Raw genomic sequence first — 18,143 nt, forward strand, 5'->3', positions numbered from 1 at the left:
GGATGGTTTGCTACAAGACCAGCTTCAGGGCAGGTAAGACTGCACTGGGAAAAGGACTTAAAGCAAAGAGGCCATCCAAAGAGCTCTTTTTTGGGCTTTTTTGAAGCCAGCAGAAGCACTGTGCCAGTGCCCAGGGGCTGGCAGCAGCTGGCAGCTTGTGGGCAGGCTCCTGAGCCCAGGGGTGGAGCTGGCACTGCCCACTCTTATCTCTGAGCTTGAGCTCGGCCCTTTGCTGCGGGGCTAAAAGCAGCCCTTGGGAGGGGGGAAGCTAGCTTCTGCCCACCTAATGTGCCAGGTGAGAAAAGGTGGGAAAAGAGTGTTACTGTGCACTGATAACGGGGTGGGAAGGCAGAGTGTGAGTGCAGCCCACGCTGCCCGTTCCTGCAGCAGTCGGTGCGGGAGGTGGATCTTGTGGCAGGACCCATCAGTGTTCTTGTCTTGGCTCAGGAGGCTGCTCTCCTACCAACAGACCCTGCGACTGCAGGTTCAAACATGGTCTCTACCAGGCGGTTGCCCCAAGAAGGCTGTAGCAACCCAGACTGAGGGCCTGCCCAGAAGTGTGGCGGTTCAGGTCTCTGGCTGCAGGGAGTGCAGAGCCTGCTGCTGCTGGGGGAGGATGGCAAGGATGCCACCTGCGTGAGGTGCGAGCAGGTGGATGAGCTGCTCAGCCTGGTGGCGGAGCTTAGGGAGGAGGTAGAGAGATGAAGAACCATCAGAGAGTGCGAGAGGGAGATAGACTGGTGGTGTGACTCTCTGCAAGAAAGAAGCGGAGATTGCAACCCCCAGACTGTAGCGGACCCTCTCCCCTGCTGTGGTCAAACTGAGAGAGCCAACATGAGAGGAAAGGAGGAATGGCAGCAGGTCCCAGCTCGGAGACACAGGCAATGCCCATCCCGACCTACCTTGGTTCCCCAGGTGCCTCTATGTCACAGGTTTGAAGCCCTGACACTGGAGGGCGAGGTGGCTGAGGATGAGGTGGAAGGGCTGCCTCCGAGCTTTTCTAAGGAGAGGAGGTCGTCTCCACGCTTGAAGACTGCCTCCAGCTCAGGAAGGAGGGTGATAGTCATAAGTGAAGGGAGCCATTGTGTGGCAGGCTACCTGTGACCTCATTGCCATGGTTATGGAAACATGGTGGGACCACTCCCATGACTGCAGTGCTGCAATGGCTGGCTACAAACTCTTCAGGAAGGACAGACAAGGAAGGAGGGGTGGCGGCCTGGCTCTCTGAATTACAGAGTGCTTTGATGTTATCGAGCTTCAGGCTGGGGATGATAGGGTTGAATCCCTACGGGTAAAGATCAGGGGAAGGGCTGACAAGGCAGACATCCTGGTGGGCGTCTGCTACAGGCCACCGAACCAGGATGAAGAGAAGGATGAGGAGTTCTACAAGCAACTGGTGGAAGCTGCACGATTGCCGGCCCTTGTCCTCATGGGGGACTTTGGCTTCCCTGACATATGCTGGGAATACAACACAGTGCAGAAGAAGCAGTCCAGGAGGTTTCTGGAGTGTATGGAGGATAGCTTTCTGATGCAGCTGGTGAGAGAGCTGATGAGGAGCTGCCCCGCTAGACCTGCTGTTGACAAACAGAGAAGGTCTGGTAGGAGATGTGGAGGTCGGGGGCTGTCTTGGACAGAGTGACCATGAAATGGTAGAGTTCTTGATTCTTGGTGGACTCAGGAGGGGGAACAGCCAAACTGCTACCTTGGACTTCCGGAGGGCGGGCTTTGAAGTATTCAGAAGGCTAGTAGGGGGAATGCCCTGGGTTTCAGTCTTAGAGAGTAAAGGGGTCCAAAATGGCTGGTCACTCTTCAAGAAGGAAGTCTTAAAGGCACGGGAGCCGGCTGTCCCCCTGAGCCACAAAATGAGCTGCTGGGGAAGAAGGTTGGTGTGGATAAATAGGGAGCTATTCTTGAGGCTCTGGGAGAAAAAGAGAATTACCTCCTGTGGAAGAAGGGACGGAGATTCAGAAAGAGCAGAGAGAAGTTGTTAAAATGTGTAGAGAGAAAATCAGAAAGGCAAAAGCCCAGCTTGAACTCAACCTGGCCACTGGGGTAAAATGAAACAAGAAACTCTTTTACAAATACATCAACAGTAAGAGGAGGACTAAGGAGGATCTCCATTCTTTAGTGGATGAGGCTGGGAACGTGAGCATTGAGAATAAGGAAAAGGCAGAGGTTCGGAATGCCCTCTTTATGTCTGCCTTTCAAGGTCAGACCAGTTATCCTCAGGGAACTCCACTCTCTGACCTGGTGGTCTCAGCTGGGGTGCAGACTGAACCCCCCCCGATTCAGGAGGATGCAATCAGAGACCTGCTTCTCCAGATGGACTGTCATGAGTCCATGGGGCCGGATGGATTCACCCAGAGAGCTGAGGGAACTGGCGGAGGTGAGAGCCGAGCCGCTCGCCATTGTCTATCAGCGCTCCTTGTTGACTGGTGAGGTCCCAGAAGACTGGAGGCTTGCCAATGTGACTCCCATCTACAAGAAGGGTCGTTAGGAGGATTCAGGGAGCTACAGGGCTGTCAGCCTGACCTCGGTGCAGGGAAGGTTATGGAGCGGATTGTCCTGAAGGAGATCACGTGGCAGGTGTGGGACAACCCGGGGATCAGGCCTAGCCAGCATGGGCTCAGGAAGAGCAGGTCCTGCTTGACCAACCTGATCTCCTTCTATGATCTTCTGACCCGTCTGGTAGACGAGGGAAAGGCTGTGGATGTGGTCTGCCTAGGCTTCAGCAAGGCCTTTGACGCTGTCTCCCACCTTATTCTCCTGCAGAAGCTGGCAGCCCGAGGCTTGGACAGGTGCACTCTTGGCTGGGTAAGGAGCTGGCTGGAGGGCCGGGCACAGAGAGTGGTGGTGAATGGAGCCAAATGCAGCTGGCGACCGGTCGTGAGCGGTGTTGCCCAGGGGTCGGTGCTGGGCCTGTCCTCTTCAGTATCTGTACTGATGACCTGGATGAGGGCACTGAGTGCACCCTCAGTAAATTCGCAGATGACACCAAGTTGGCTGGAAGTGTGGATGTGCCTGGGGGTAGCGAGGCCCTACAGAAGGATCTGGACAGGCTGGATGGCTGGGCTGAAGCCCATGGGATGAGTTTCAACAAGGCCAAATGCTGGGTCCTGCACTTGGGCCACAACAACCCCAAGCAACGCTACAGGCTTGGGGCAGAGTGGCTGGAGGACTGCGTAGAGGAAATGGACCTGGGGGTATTGATTGGTGCTGGGCTGAAGATGAGCCAGCGGTGTGCCCAGGTGGCCAGGAAAGCCAATGGCATCTTGGCTTGCATCAGAAAAGGTGCTGCCAGCAGGAACAGGGCAGTGATTGTCCCCCTGTACTCAGCTCTGGTGAGGCTGCAGCTGGAGTAGCGTGCAAGTTTTGGGCCCCTCACTCAATGTCTTGACATTGAGGCCTTGGAGCGGGTTCAGAGAGGGGCGACAAGACTGGTGAGGGGTCTGGAGCACAGGGCTGATGAGGAGCGGCTGAAGGAGCTGGGATTGTTCAGCCTGGAGAAGAGGAGGCTCAGGGGAGACCTGATTGCTCTCTATAACTTCTGAAGGGAGGTTGTAGTGAGCTGGGGGTCGGCCTCTTCTCTCGTGTGACTAGTGATAGAACTAGAGGGAATGGCTTCAAGCTGCCAAACCAGGGGAGATTTAGGCTGGACGTTAGGAAATACTACTTCTCTGAAAGAGTGGTCAGGCACTGGAATGGTCTGCCCAGGGAGGTGGTGGAGTCACCGACCCTGGAGGTGTTCAAGGAACGTCTGGATTTTGTGGTGAGGGACATGGTTTAGTGAGAACTGCTGGTGACAGGTGGATGGCTGGACTGGATGATCTTGTAGGTCTTTTCCAACCTTGGTGATTCTGTGGTTCTGTGGTTTGAGTGGAAGGAACCTTAAAGCCCACCCAGTGCCAACCCCTGCTAAGTGCTGGAACGCCACCCACCTGGTCAGGCTGCCCAAAGCCCCATCCAGCCTGGTCTTGAGCACCTCCACGGATGAGGCACTGACAGCTTCTGTGAGCAGCCAGGGCCTCAGCACCCTCTGACTAAAGAATTCCTTGGTAATTTCTAAATCTAAATCTCATTCCCTGTCACAGTCCCTGACAAATCATCCTTCCCAGCTTCCCCAGAGGCACATTTAGCTAGTGGAAGGCCACAAAGAAGTCTCCCTGGAGCATTCTCTTTTCTGAACCGAACAAGCCCAACTCTCAACCTATCTTCATAGGAGAGGTGTTCCAGCCTTCTGAGCATCCCTGTGGCCCCATCGCCAAGGAACTGTGGGGCTCCACCCAGACAGCATCCTCCTTCTCTGTAGTCAAACTTTCTGCGCCCGCTGCCCCAAAATCTATATGCACAGCCCTCCTTCCCTGAAACCCTCATTGATTTATTTATTGCAACTGTGGGGCCCAGGAGTCTCTATGTGGACTTCTGCAAGAGTTTTGATATGGTCCCACACCACATCTTTATCTCTGAATTACGTATGTGTATGGTGTGAAAGATGACTGCTGAACCCTTTTTTTTTTTTTTTCCTTGGCTCATAGCAAACTTTGTGAGGCCTTCCTGGCAATCAGGCTCTAAGCAACAACTGAGAATTATCTAGGGGGACGAGGAGTGGGTGTCACCATGCCACAATATTTCTGCTTATGATTGCAAAGGCAAGCAGTCTTTTTCAGCGGGGAAGGAGTGCTTGAAGGAGCTGACAGTTGTTAAAGGCCATAATGCTTTGCAATGGCAACTGAGGCACCACTCCCTGATGGCTTATGGGGAGTGCCAGGAATGTCACACTAATAGAGAAAACAGAAGATGTGGGGGTGAAAAAAAATTAGAAAAAAAAAAAAAGGAAGTGAGAAGCGGGTCATGAAAGGCCCCCACTGAACTATGTACTTTGGAAGGAGTTCCCTGAAAGGAAGAAACCTCTTAGGAAAGAAGCCCCTAGGCCCTGCTTGCTGCAAAGCTTTCTGGCTTTTCTCCCATCCCCCCGTGACAACTGGACAAGTTCCTCTGCTCAACAATGACAAATGCTGGGTCCTTGGTGGTGCATGCTGCTGGCCCGAGTCCCCCAGCTCCTCTGCAGGGCTGCTCTCAAGGAGTTCTTCCCCCCCCCCCGTCTGTTTAAATGTCTGGAATTGTCCCAGGCCATGTACAGCACCTTGCATTTGGTCTTGTTGGACCTCATTAGATTCACATGGGCCCACTTCTCCAGCCTGTCCACGTCCCTCTGGATGGCTTCCCTTCCCTCCATTGTATCGACTGCACCACTCAGCTTGGTGACATCTGCAAACTTGCTGAGCTTGCACTCGATGCCATGTCTGTTACTGATGAAGGTGTTGAAGAGCACTGACCCCTGAGGGACGCCACTTGTAACCGGCCTCCACCCTGACATTGAGCCATTGATCACAACCCTTTGGCTGCATCCAGCCAGCCAATGTCCATTGAACAGTCCATCCTTCAAATCCACAGCTGTCCAATTTAGAGAGAAGGATGTGGAGAGGGACCATGTCAAAGGCCTTGCAGAAGACCAGGAAGATGACATCCATTGCTCCTGCCCTATTCATCGAAGCTGTCACTCCATCATAGAAGGTCACCAGATTGGTCAGGCAAGACTGCCCTTGGTGAAGCCATGCTGGCTGTCTCAGATCACCCCTTCATCTTACATGTGCCTTAACAAATCTGGAGGATCTGCTCCATGATCTTCCCAAGAACAGAGGTGAGGCTCACCGGCATGTAGTTCCCTGGGTCGTCCTTCCTCCCCTTCTTTAAAATGGGAATAATGTTTCCCTTTTCCCAGGGCACTTCGCCAGACAGCCATGATTTTTCAAATATGATGGAGAGTGGTTCGGCAACCACATCAGCCATCTCTCTCAAAACCCTGGGATGCGTGTCGTCTGGCACCATGAACTTACGTATGTTCCGTTTCATGAGCAGGTCTCGGACGTGTTCCAATGTCACAGTGGGATGGAATCCACTCCTCTCACTCACACCTGGAGGTTCAGGGTCCTGGTGGACATGGGGAGCCTGACCACCTGTGAAGACAGAGGCAAAGCATTTATTGAGCACATCAGCTCTTTCCGTGTCTGAGGAAGCCACTTCTCTGTCCTCCTGTATCGTAGGGGAACACTCTCCTTGGTCTGTCTCCTCCTGCCTATGTACCTATAGACCCCCTATCTGTGATAGCAACCAGATCATAATTCTCAAGCATGTCATGGTTTCCAACTCCTGCTGCTTATTTCCCATGCTGTGTGCATTAGTGTAAAGGCAGTCCAGCTGGGCTTTCTGACACGCCACCTTTCTAGAGGGGCCCTCCCTCAAACCTCCTGGAGAATTCTGAAAGTTTTCCCCCACCGTTTTCTAGAGAGACATGAGAAGGTTTCACATGGAGGGTCAGCAACGTATCCTTCTCTGAGGAATTCCCAGAAGATCCTACAGGACAGTGTGGAGGTTCTTCCCCACAATCTCCTGGTATGACAGCAGCCCCAAGTCTTTCCCTGTCCCGCTGCGCTCAACTCTCTTCCCCCATTGGATCCAGTATAAAATCCCAGACTGCTCGCTCTACCCCAGAAAGCCTCATTGCATCCCCCTCCCCCTTCACACCTACTTTAAAGCCCTCTCAATGAGCCCTGCTAGCTCCGGGCTAGGATCCATTTTCCTCTCAGAGGCAAGGGACACCAACCTGCAGCCATTAGGCCAGGGGCCAAGTAAACCACCTGTCAGCGGTTTATGGGCTGGCTCGGCCCGGTTCCATGACCAGCAGGGCGGAGGGATCTGCGGACCCAAGCCTTCGGGAAAGGGGAAACAGGGGACCCCAAAATACTTGAAAACAACAGCAATAATCTGAGGTAGAACTCAGATTATATATCTACATATATCTATAAAATACTATTTTACTAAATATAGTATTAGCAAAATACAATGAGAGAGAGAGAGAGTCTGTCTGAATGGTAGATAGGCCTCACCACAATGCTGAGGTGAGAAGTGCCGACCAGTTGAGTGACTGAAGAAAAGCAGACGGCAAAGTGCAGATGGCGAAGCGCAGACAGCGAAGAGCAGGAGAAGAAGAAGAAATCAGGTGAGCTTGCACAGAGTTATATCTCCTTGCTGACCGCAAAGCCTCCTGGGGAAAATGTAGTTCTTCTCCGTTGGACGAACATTCGGCAGAAGTCAAACCCCCCCAGTGCATTACATGATGTTATGGTGTGGAATACTGATGACCAAAAATCATAAAATCATGACAATGGAGATCAGTGACAAGTGCTGTCCCCAGGGGTCAGTGCTCGGGGTGGCGCTCTTTAATATTTTCATCAGTGACACTGACAGTGGAGTTGAATGCACCTTCAGCAAGTTTGCTGATGGCACCAAGTGTGGAGTGCAGTCGACACACCAGAGAGATGGGATGCCACCCAGTGGGACCTAGACAGGCTTGACAGGCTTGGTCCAGAAGAATCTCATGAGGTTCAACAAATCCATAAGGAAGGTCTGCACCTAGGTCAGGGCAAGCCCCATTACCAATACAAGTTGGGGATGAAAAGATTGAGTGCAGCCCTGCTGAAAAAGACCTGGGAATACTGGCAGATGGGAAGTTGGACGTGAGCTAGAAATGTGCCCTTGTAGCCCAGAAAACCTACCACACCCCGGGCTGCATCAAAAGAAGTGTGGCCTGCAAGGCAAGAGAGGTGATCCTGCCTCTCTGCTCTGTGCTGGTGAGGCCTCACCTGGAGTACTGCATCCAGATGTGGAGTCCTCAGTGCAGGAGAGACACAGACTGTGCATCTAGTGCATCCAGCCTGAACCTCACCTGGTGCAGCTTAAGGCCATGACATCGAACCTTTCACCTATTCCAGCTTTCTGGCCACCAGTGATTTTTTTCTTCTTCTTTTTTTTTTTCTTCTTTTTTTTTTCTTTCCAATTTTATCAGCTCTCCTTTAAAGGATGAAGTAAATTAGGTATAGATGGGATGGAACTGATTTCCCTCATAGCAGCTCCTAAGGTGCTGTGTTTTAGTTTCCAGAACAAAAACAGTGCTGACAACAAGGGATGTCTTAGCTGAGGCAGAGCAGTGCTTCTCTGTTTCTCACTGTGAATAGATGGAGGGATGAACAAGAGGCTGGGAGGGGGCACCACCAGGTAGGTGGCCCAAACTAAGCAAAGAGATATTCCATGCCTTGTAACTTCATGCTCAGTACTGAAAAGGGAGACGAGGAGGATAAGAAGACAGCTATGTCCTGTTCAGGCATGGGCTGGGCATCAGGCTACCCACAGGAGGTGGTGAGTGATTGATTTTGCATCACTTGTTCAGTTTAGTTAGCAGCCAATAAACGAGGGATGCACACTTACAGGAACGCTCTCCAAGCTCACACCCTGATGTCAGTGCCATCCCTGGCCTCGGCACTAATTGGCGATGGGGAGGCTGTGGGTATGGGGCTGTGACCTCAGGAGCCACCTGATGTCAGAGGCAGCAAACAGCGTCCTGCCCTCTGCTCTCCCAGCCCTTGCTCCACGCACACCTTCAGCACAGGGTTAAAGGTTGTTTATTTTTCATCCAGATCCATGCCTGCCAACTCTGCTTCTCAGAAATCAGAGCTTTTCCTGTAAGAGGCTCAGGCCCTTGTGAAACTGAAAGTGCTTCTCAGGCACATTTTGCTGTCAGAGAAGAATGCCCAATACACCTCCTAAGGTCAGGATTTGATTGGTAAAGACCCAGCTGGCTTCCAGAGCTTTCTTGAGGATGGAGGATTCTGAGAGATGACGCCTTTGTAACCTCTTGGCAGGAAACAGCAACCTGGGAGCTCCCAGCACGCTTGTGGTCTCAGTGACAAAGAGCCTGCAGGGTTGACAGAACCCCAGGGTGCTTGGGGCTGGACCAAGATATCTCTGGGTCCCCCTGGTCCCCCCCTGCCCCAACAGAGCCGCCTGGGCTGTGGGAGATCCCCCAGGAGGAGCCCCCACTGCTCTCTGCTCCCTGTGCCAGGGCTCCAGTACCCACCCAGCACTGCAGTGCTGCTGATGAGCTCCACTACTCTGCTCCTGGGCTCCAGGCTGTGCCCTGTGCCCTGTGACTGCCTGGGCACCACAGAGCAGAACCTGAATCCAATCCCCTGCACCTCCTGTGAGGATTTATGTGGTCTGATCTTGGCGAGACTCCCCTGCTTTGGGCTGAGCAGCCCCGGCTCTCTCAGCTCTCCTCCCAGCACTGCTGCTCCAGGCCCCAGAGCATCTTGATGGCCCTTTTCTGGGTTCACACCATGTTGTCCAAAACATTATAGGTATTCCAATGACTTCAATTCCTATGCAGAGCCAGTCTAGTTGAGAAATCACTGATAGGAAAGAGAAGGGGTCAGTGCCTCTGAGCAGCTGTGCTTGTCCTGCTCCAGCCCTGGGGCTTTCCCTGTGCTACAAGAACTCCCTGAGCTGACTGCTGTTGGTTTCAGGAATGCTTTGGGAATTTCAGCCTCCCAGAGAATAGGATTTATTGGTTGTGCTGTCACATGGATAAGGAATTGACTGCATGACCATATCCAAAGAGATTGAGTGACCATCTCAGTTTTCCTGCAGCTGCCAAGTTTCATTTTCAGTCTGTGCAGAGGTTCCAGGCTATATAAAAGGAGGGTCAGAGCCAGGCTCAGAAAGCACCGGGGCTGTGGAGCACCAAAAGTGCAGGTAGGGCCTGGCTGCTGTGCCTGGGGTGGGGCAGGGGCACTCACACCCACTGGGAGCCCCTTGGTCCTCTGCTTGGTGCTTCATGTCATGCTGCTGGGCTGAGAGGGCCGGCAGGAAAGAGGGGATTGTGGCAGGGGGCAAAGGCGCTGTGCTGTGGGGGCTGTGATGGCAATGGCTGCACTGCGGGGCAGGGGGAGTGGAGAAGGGAAGCATGAAGGACTCGGCACCCAGATCGGGGGCTGCACATGGCAGGGATGGAAGCACAAAGTGCACGGGGAGGAAGGGCAGTGCAAGGGTGGATTGGAAGCAGACCTCCAGGACAGAACTGGGAGGGCTGTGGAGCAGAGCCCAACACAGAGCGCTGCAGCCCTGTGGCCCCACTCTGCATGCTGGCATGCTGCGCTCATTACTGCCTTAAGAGCTCGGTGCAGCATTGCTGGACGTGTGTCACAGTGCACACCGCTTTGGGACCATCGCTGACAGCTGTGTCTGTGCAACATGCCGTGCACACATCCGTCCTTCTTATCTTTGCTTTCACTGGGGTTCCCCATCGAGGGTACACAACGCTGCCTTCCCCTCCCTGCCCCTTCTGTGCCCCTCCAGGATGTGTTCCAGGCTCCATTAACCATTATTTTATGTTTGACCAAGGGAAGATTGGCTTGCTGGGTTTTCTGCTTCTCAGAAATCACCACCTTTCCTGGAAGAGGCTCAGGCCCTCGTGAAACTGAAAGCGCTTCTCCAGCTCAGTTTTCAGAGAATACCCGGTAAGTTTCCTAAGTTCAGGATTTGTTTGTAAAAGCCCAGCTGGCTTCCTGACCTTTCCTGAGGATGGAGAATGCTGAGAGGTGACGCCTTTTTCCTCTTGGCAGGAGCCAGCAACGTGGGAGCTCCCAGCACACTTGTGGTCTCGGTGACAAAGAGCCTGCAGGGTTGACAGAACCCCAGGCTGCTTGGGGCTGCACCAAGATAACTCTGGGTCCCCCTGGTCCCTTCCCTGCCTCTGAAGGGCCACGCAGAGCAGGGAGCCTTGCACCAGAACCCTAGGATGCTTGAGGTTTCCCTAGGATGCTGGTGCCCTGCAGGCCCTCCATCCTCTGAGTCACAGAATCACAGAATTGCAAGGTTGGAAACGACCTGCAAGATCACCTAGTCCAACCACCCTCCCATTCCTATCAGTACCACAAGCTACTAAACCACATCTCGTAGCTCCTCATCCAGGTGCCTCTTGAACACTGCCAGGGACGGCGACTCCACCACCTCCCTGGGCAACCATTCCAGTGCCTAACCACCCTTTGAGAGAAAAAGTTTCTCCTTATATCCAACCTAAACCTCCTCTGGTACAACTTCTGGCCGTAAAGTGCTTCTAGGGCTCTCTTCCTTTCTGATATGAATGAATTTGATTATTAAAGATCAAGTTGGCTTCCCGACCTTTCCCAAGGATGGAGGTTGTGAGAGCTGATGCCTTTGTAACCTCTTGGCAAGAACCAGTGTCCTGGGGGCTCCCAGCATGCTTGTGGTGTCAATGACAAAGAGCCTGCAAGGTTCACAGAACCCCAGGTTGCTTGGGATAGTCCTGGGTCCCACTGCTCCCTCCCATACCCGGCAAGCCCTCCATCCTCAGAACATGGTGCTCCTCCAGCACCATCCCAGTGGTATTTATATTCCTACAGCAACCTCAGGGCACTTCCACCATTGTCCTGGGCAGGTCCCACTGGGGCAGGAGAAGGGCTGGCCTTTATTGCTTTCTCACACAAATCATCTGCATTCATAGCTGCCCTCCCATCAGCGTCTTTTTTTTTCCTTTAGGATTCTGGACCTTTCCTTGTGTTTTCCCTTCTGAATTCTTGGAGTGGTCCCCAGCTTCTTCTTCACAACCCTGCCTTGTCTACCAGGCCTGACAATTGGCTGCGTGCTGCCCTGGTGCCCTGGTGCCCTGCGTCCTCTGGAAAGACAAGTGTCCCCACCAAGATGGGAGGTGAGAGAACTCAGACTGCAAATCCATTTGATGTTTTGCCTTAAATCTTCCCTTCTTTAAATTTTACTTGGAGGAAAAGAGAGCACAAAGCCTCTGCAAGAGTCAAAAGAGCACAGTAGCAAGGGCCTGGCATCAATTCCTGAGATGAAAAAGCCGTAGCATGTTGTTGGTGATATGAGAGCTGATAGCACAGGAAGGTTTTGTGCACTGAATAAATCTCAGTAGCCACCTGAGCAGACAGAAATAATTATCAGCTCTGTATGACAGCACTGAAATGGTATGTGGACAGTGAGAGTCCTCACTTCCTTGCCATTGTCCCATCAAGGACCGTTCCAGTGTCAAGGCGCTGATACATAAAAGGGGCAGTGACCAACTAAACCACACCGGGACAACAACTGCATGGACAGGGGTTAGCAGAGAAAATGCTGATGACTCAAAGTCACCAGTGGCTCTTCATAGGTAACAGAACACTCTGGGCTCTGCTCTAGAGAGGGTCAACATGGATTAACCAGAGGAAACAGAATACATTGAGATATTTGAGGACAGCCAGTGGAATGATGTTGAAGGAAAGTAGAAAGGGAACAAAACTGAGGAAAAGGCAGAAGAGGATACAAAAGGAGCTGCTGCAATGAGACAAGTGGCAGATCACTTGTCAGAGCAAGCCAGGGTCACTGCATTCTGTCCTGCCTCCTTTCTGTCCCTGTGCAATCCCACTCTCTACCTCATGTCTGTGTGCTGCAAGGAAGGAGAACCAGTGACAGGTGAGACCAGTCTGCTGGATACACCTGGGTGCTGCTGAAGGTAGCTCACTGTCTATGGTTGGTTGTGCAGCCGAGTCTGTAGTGTGTTTGTGTGTCTGTCCTTACCTGTGTGTTACTGTGGTGCCCAAAGTTGGGTTTGAGCAGCAGGGCAGGAAGAATCCCTGGAGGTGCAGAGAGGCCTCTTCTATGAAGAAGTGGTGGCCTCTTCTAACGTGCCTTTAACTGAAGTCTGTTTACCTCTTCCATAGCCATGGAGTCCCAGGAGAAGAGAGCAGAGGATTTGGAAAAGGCAAATCTTGCTAAACAACAGCTGGCAGAACTATTTCAGAGCGAAGGACTGGATGAAGAATACTGGCTTATCGTGTTGTTGAAGGTATTAGGTGTGAAATCAAAAGAAGCCTTGAAACATCTGCAATATGAAGACTATCTGAAGCTGGAGAGTGCGGTACGGTACCCCTGGGAGAAAACGGCACTCCGAAAGCTTCTCCAAATTACAGACAACAAAGAAACTCTTGAGCAGCTGCAGAAGCAGTGCCTGGAGATGATGAAGCAGAGGCAAGAAGAAGCCAAGTTAGCTCTGCAGAAGCTGAAAGAAATGCATCACAGCCTCAGCCAGAGCAACGAGATTTTAAGACAGAAAGAGGAGGCACTATGGCAAGCCATGGACATTTCCAGGAAGTACTGGCCACTACCAGAGAAGGCCTTGGCAGATGTGCTTGCAAGCACCCAGAAGCAACTGGAGCAGCAGGAGATGTCTTTGGGCAGGAGTGAGAATGTCTCTGACAAGGATGTCCTGAGACGGGCGTCAGGAGGGCTGGCTCTGCAGGGCATTTACCAAACCAACAGCCTGGAAGATGTGCTGGCAAAGCGAGAGCAGCTCATCAGAGTCCCAGCTGGTTTCAGGCTTGCTGGTCCGGAGCAAGGGTCACTGCTGGAGAGGAAGGAGTTCTCCTCCTCTGCAGCAGAAGCCAATTTCACCAAGTCCATGGAGCAGCTGGGCTTCAGCCTAAGCTTTTTGGCAAAGCCAGTGCGAAATTGAAAGTGACAAGTCTGCAATAAGAAGAAAGCAACTGGACAAGGCCCTTCCTCTCAATCATCTGATGAAATCAGTCCTTGGCTTTCTCCTTTCACAGCCCGTCAACACCAAGAAATACTTCCTGCAGTGGATGAAGATCTTCATGGATGATCTGTCCTCCGATCGCCTTGATGAACTGAAGAGAGAGTATCATCAGTTATGGTCTCAAATCCTGGCAATAAAGAAAAGCATTGAAGGAAACAACTCCAAAACTCTAATGATGAAAAAGTTAGATTCCCTTTCCAGTGAAATCAATGATTCGTCCATTGGTCTTGAGCATATTTTGAGAGAGGTAGGACAGATTTATGAGGCTCTTGAATCAACAGACTCCAAAGATGAACGTTTACAAAAACTACCTGAAATTGCAGCTGATCTGATGGTTTCAGGGTACCCCATTGAGCTGATGGATGGTGATGCTTCGTACGTACCCTTACAATGGGTTGCAGCAATCTTTGACAGGTTAATTGAGAAGTTAGGTGACACGCGAGTCTTTGTCCTGTCCGTGCTTGGCATCCAGAGCACAGGGAAGTCAACTCTACTGAATGCCATGTTCGGTCTCCAGTTCAGTGTCAGTGCTGGCAGATGCACGCGGGGAGCTTTTATGCAGCTCATTAAAGCGGACGAGGAGCTGCAGCGGGATGTGAACTTTGATTACATGCTGGTTGTGGACACGGAGGGACTTCGTGCCATAGAGATGGCCAATAAGCACTCACTGAATCATGACAACGAGCTGGCCACCTTTGTCATTGGCATTGGCAACATGACACTGATTAACATCTTTGGAGAGAACCCTTCAGAAATGCAAGACATCCTTCAGATCGCAGTGCAGGCTTTTCTGAGGATGAAGCAAGTCAAGCTTTCCCCAGGCTGCCTGTTTGTACATCAAAACGTGGGCGAAATAACGGCAAAGGAACAGAACATGGAAGGACAAAGGCGTCTGCAGGAGAAGCTGGATGAAATGACAGTGACAGCAGCCCAGCAGGAATTCTGTGACATCACCTGCTTCAGTGATGTCATCCGCTTTGACGTGAACACTCACATTCATTACTTTGCTCACCTGTGGGAGGGTAACCCGCCAATGGCACCACCCAACCCCACCTACAGCCAGAACGTCCAGGAATTAAAGAGCAAAATTCTCCTAGCTGCCAGGAAGGAATCTCCAGGCAGTGTTCTGAGGCTCTCCAGCTTGAAAGTTCGTATTTGTGACCTGTGGAACGCCTTGCGGAATGAAAACTTCATTTTCAGCTTCAAGAACTCGGTGGAGATTGCTGCATACAAGAAACTGGAAACCTCCTTTAGTCAGTGGACCTGGAAACTGAGAAGGCGCATCTTAGACTTGCAAATGCAGCTGGACAATAAGGTTCGGAACGGAAAGCTGGAGAAAATCACCACAAAAGAACTTGAAAAACAGGTGCAAGAAACAAGTGATGCCATCACCAAAGAAATGGGGAAGTTCTTCAGTGAGGACAGAGACTGTGAGATACTGATTCAGTGGAAAACTAATACGGAACTGAAGCTGAAAGATCTACAAGCATCCCTTCTTGATGAAACCAGGAGGAAGTGTGAGAAACTGCTAGAACTAAAGAAGAACCAGAGTAGACTGGATGAGAGGAAATCTGAATATGAAAATGAGCTCCTGAAAAAGAGCAGGGAGCTGGCTCTGTCTGTAAAAGGCCAGGGATTAAGTGAACAAGAACTGAGAAGGAACTTTGATTCCCTCTGGCTAACCTGGGTTACTGAAGTGTCTTCTAATGCTCCCCCTCTGGAAGAGGTGAACATTGATGCGGAAATAGAAAGTGTCCTTCTAGAACACTTTAAGGAGCCTAAAATAGATGAACGAATTGGGAAGTTTTCCAAACAGGCCACCTTTTCACTTGATGAGAAGAAACACGTATCCAAGAAAAAGATTTGGTATAAATTTTGGTCTCATTTGAGTGAGTCTGATTTGAGCACCTTACAGCTCATTACAGATCGCATCATAAGGCGTGTGAAGGAAAACATTGACCAGAAGGAAAAGGACAAAATGGATTACAGTCACACTTTTATTCATGAAATACTAAAGGAAGTGCAAGAAGGTACGGGTACTGTCCCTAGCACTGAAAAATATACATTTACCAAAGATTACAGCATAGATCTTTCAGTGTATCTGTGCAAAACGGCAGCAGCCAGGTTCAAAGACATGCACGCAGCCTTTAGGAAAGCAAATGACCCAGTCATCTACCTGGAGAGCAAGAGAGAAGATTTCTTCACATGTTTCCAGATTTCTTGCCAAGGAGCCACTTCTATCACAACATTTGCTGATTTCCTGTGCAGCAAGATTGCCCCAGGTCTTCGCCTGGCCGTCTATGACAAGACAGCTCTTGTCATAGCTGAACGCATGAGGAGCGAAATACCAGATTTCAATGGCAGTAGAGCCAATCTGGAAGTTTGCATACTGAAGTACCTGGCACAAGAAGAGAAGTTTGAAAAATTCAAGCTGTACCTTACTTCCCCAGTAGACTTTTTGGAGACTTACATTCAGACACATGTTGAGACATACTGTTCTGATCAGAACAGTCGGCTGGTGATGTTTTTAGATACAACTCTTGCCCAGTACTATGAAGCCATTCTGAAAGCTGTCGTTGCATCAACCACATTTGTTAAGGACAGAAGAGACAGCAATAAGAGAATCTCTCTTTGGCTGGATGAATTCTGCAGAGAACTTGGAGGGGTCCTAAGATTGCCCAGGAGTGACCTGGTTGGCATTGAACACCTGGAGATAACAGACATAGAGTTCCTGAATAACGCCATGACGGAGGCACTTTCTCCCCTGAGGGATCTTCTCAAGGAAGAGTTTGCTCGTGCTGATTTGAGCTCATTTGAAAAGCAGCCTCATAAAACACTGCTGGAACAGTTTCCAGGGTGCAAGGAGCAGTGTCCATTTTGTAAGGCAGTTTGCACAAACACTATACCAAACCATGATGGAGACCACCAGCTTGTCTTCCATCGTCCAAAAGTTTTGGGCAGATACAAATGGTATAAAACAGACAACTTGGTCATTGATATTTGCTCTAGCAGTGTTGTCAGCGAGTGTTCCTTCAGGATTGGTGAAGACACATGGATCCCATACAAGAAATACCGAACTGCAGGACATCCTTATTCCACTTGGAACATTCTTCCTGATACATCCGTGCAAAAATACTGGAAATGGTTTGTGTCTTATTTCAGGGCACAGCTAGAAGAATTCTACGAAGGTAAATTTCAAGGTAGAGGAGAAATCCCTGATTCATGGCGCACAGTTACAAAGCAGGAAGCACTTGACGAACTGAGGTAGGCTAAGTTGACATGAAGGAAAATCTGCAACTGCTTTGCATTTTGGAGGAACATGGCATGAGGACATCCACAAAATATTGTTGTGACAATTACGGCCTTCCACGGTTTCATAAGAACTGCATCTAACTGCTTGTAAAGCTGGACAGAACGAGGTGTGCTACTCCTGCCACTCCTCAGAAATGCCCCTGCTTCATGATAAAGTCAAACTCCTCTTCTTGCCATAGATACTTGCATCAGCTTTGTCTCAGAGCAAGAAAAGAGCACATTTCTGCAGCAACCATTCATACAGACAAGGTTGAGACCAAGGCAGCATTGGAAAGTACCAAATTATCTGCAGCTATGTGAAAATAAATGACTGGCAAAAGAACAGATTCCCTGCAGGAAATCCTTGTCACACTTAAAGAAAGGACAGTGATGTCTGAGAGCAGGTAAACATTTGTGGGGAGCTGAAAACCCCTTCTTGCTAAACTTAGTGCTCAGCTCAGTTATAGTGATTTAATTGCACGTTCATTAGGTATCCTTCCTATGCTAAGATGTGCTCACACTCCCATGAGCTCCTGCTCAGATCCCCTGGCACACTTCCCTCCATCTTGCAGCCAATCTAACTACATTGAGCATGTGCTTGGATTCTGGGCAAAAGTCCCCCGTATAACCAACGTAGAGAATTAGTTATCTCTGCAGCTTCCTCAGTAGGCATCAGCAGTGTGTGATGTCAGCATCTGTGTTGTGAAGGCAGGTGGGAACTGGTTGCTGGTCTGGAGAACATCTCACCAGCTCTGCCTGCACCAGCACAGCAGACAGTGGGGTTTGCTGCACAGTTCCTGCAGTACAGTTGATTCTCCTGGAGATCTGATGATTCGTTATAATTTGTAGTCTTTGCTAATAAACTGGTAGAGTTGGACTGGACTGGTCTCAGCGTGCTTTCTTCCGTTTAAGGCACAATTATTGTAGAATCCTTGCATGGTTAGAGTAGGAAGGGGCCTTAAAGCCCACCCAGCCTCAACATCCACTGAGGGGTACACCTCCCACCAGAGCCCCATCTGCCCAGAGCCCCATCCAGCCTGATGTTGGGCACCCTCAATGATTTTGCCTTATGAGAAGTCCTGGAGTCACAATAGAATACTTATTTCTTTTGCCTCAAAGCATGTAAGGGTATTTTCCATGGCTTCTACATATATTATTTCTAAGAAGTGGCTCACCATGGCCTAATGAACAGTGGAAATCTCCCAAACTGGGGAAAAGCGAACGAAAGTGAGTCAAAGGCTTCAGTGATGAAGATGAGGTAAAAAAAAGGGGGAAGTAGTAAGGTGGGCACTCGACCACCCCTGAGCACGCCCAAAGGGACATTAACACCTGTCTATGAGACCTTGAA

At 50.6% G+C, this 18,143-nt stretch overlaps 2 protein-coding genes across 2 annotated transcripts in view; both read left to right on the forward strand.

Moving 5' to 3' along the window:
• LOC128084794 (uncharacterized) overlaps window positions 1-18,143 on the forward strand; it is a 240,064-nt gene that overhangs the window by 205,517 nt on the left and 16,404 nt on the right. The window lies entirely within an intron of this gene.
• Window positions 287-17,677, forward strand: LOC128089104 (interferon-induced very large GTPase 1-like). Its single transcript, XM_052700194.1, has 9 exons — window positions 287-295; window positions 586-693; window positions 916-1,056; window positions 1,262-1,598; window positions 2,210-2,386; window positions 2,486-2,814; window positions 10,331-10,412; window positions 12,633-13,365; window positions 13,409-17,677. Exons 1-9 carry the CDS (start codon window positions 287-289, stop codon window positions 16,770-16,772), a joined length of 5,280 nt encoding a protein of 1,759 aa, XP_052556154.1. The 3' UTR covers window positions 16,773-17,677.

This window comes from Tympanuchus pallidicinctus, unplaced genomic scaffold (genome assembly GCF_026119805.1).
Source record: "Tympanuchus pallidicinctus isolate F22 unplaced genomic scaffold, pur_lepc_1.0 scaffold1, whole genome shotgun sequence".
Taxonomy (NCBI): domain Eukaryota; kingdom Metazoa; phylum Chordata; class Aves; order Galliformes; family Phasianidae; genus Tympanuchus; species Tympanuchus pallidicinctus.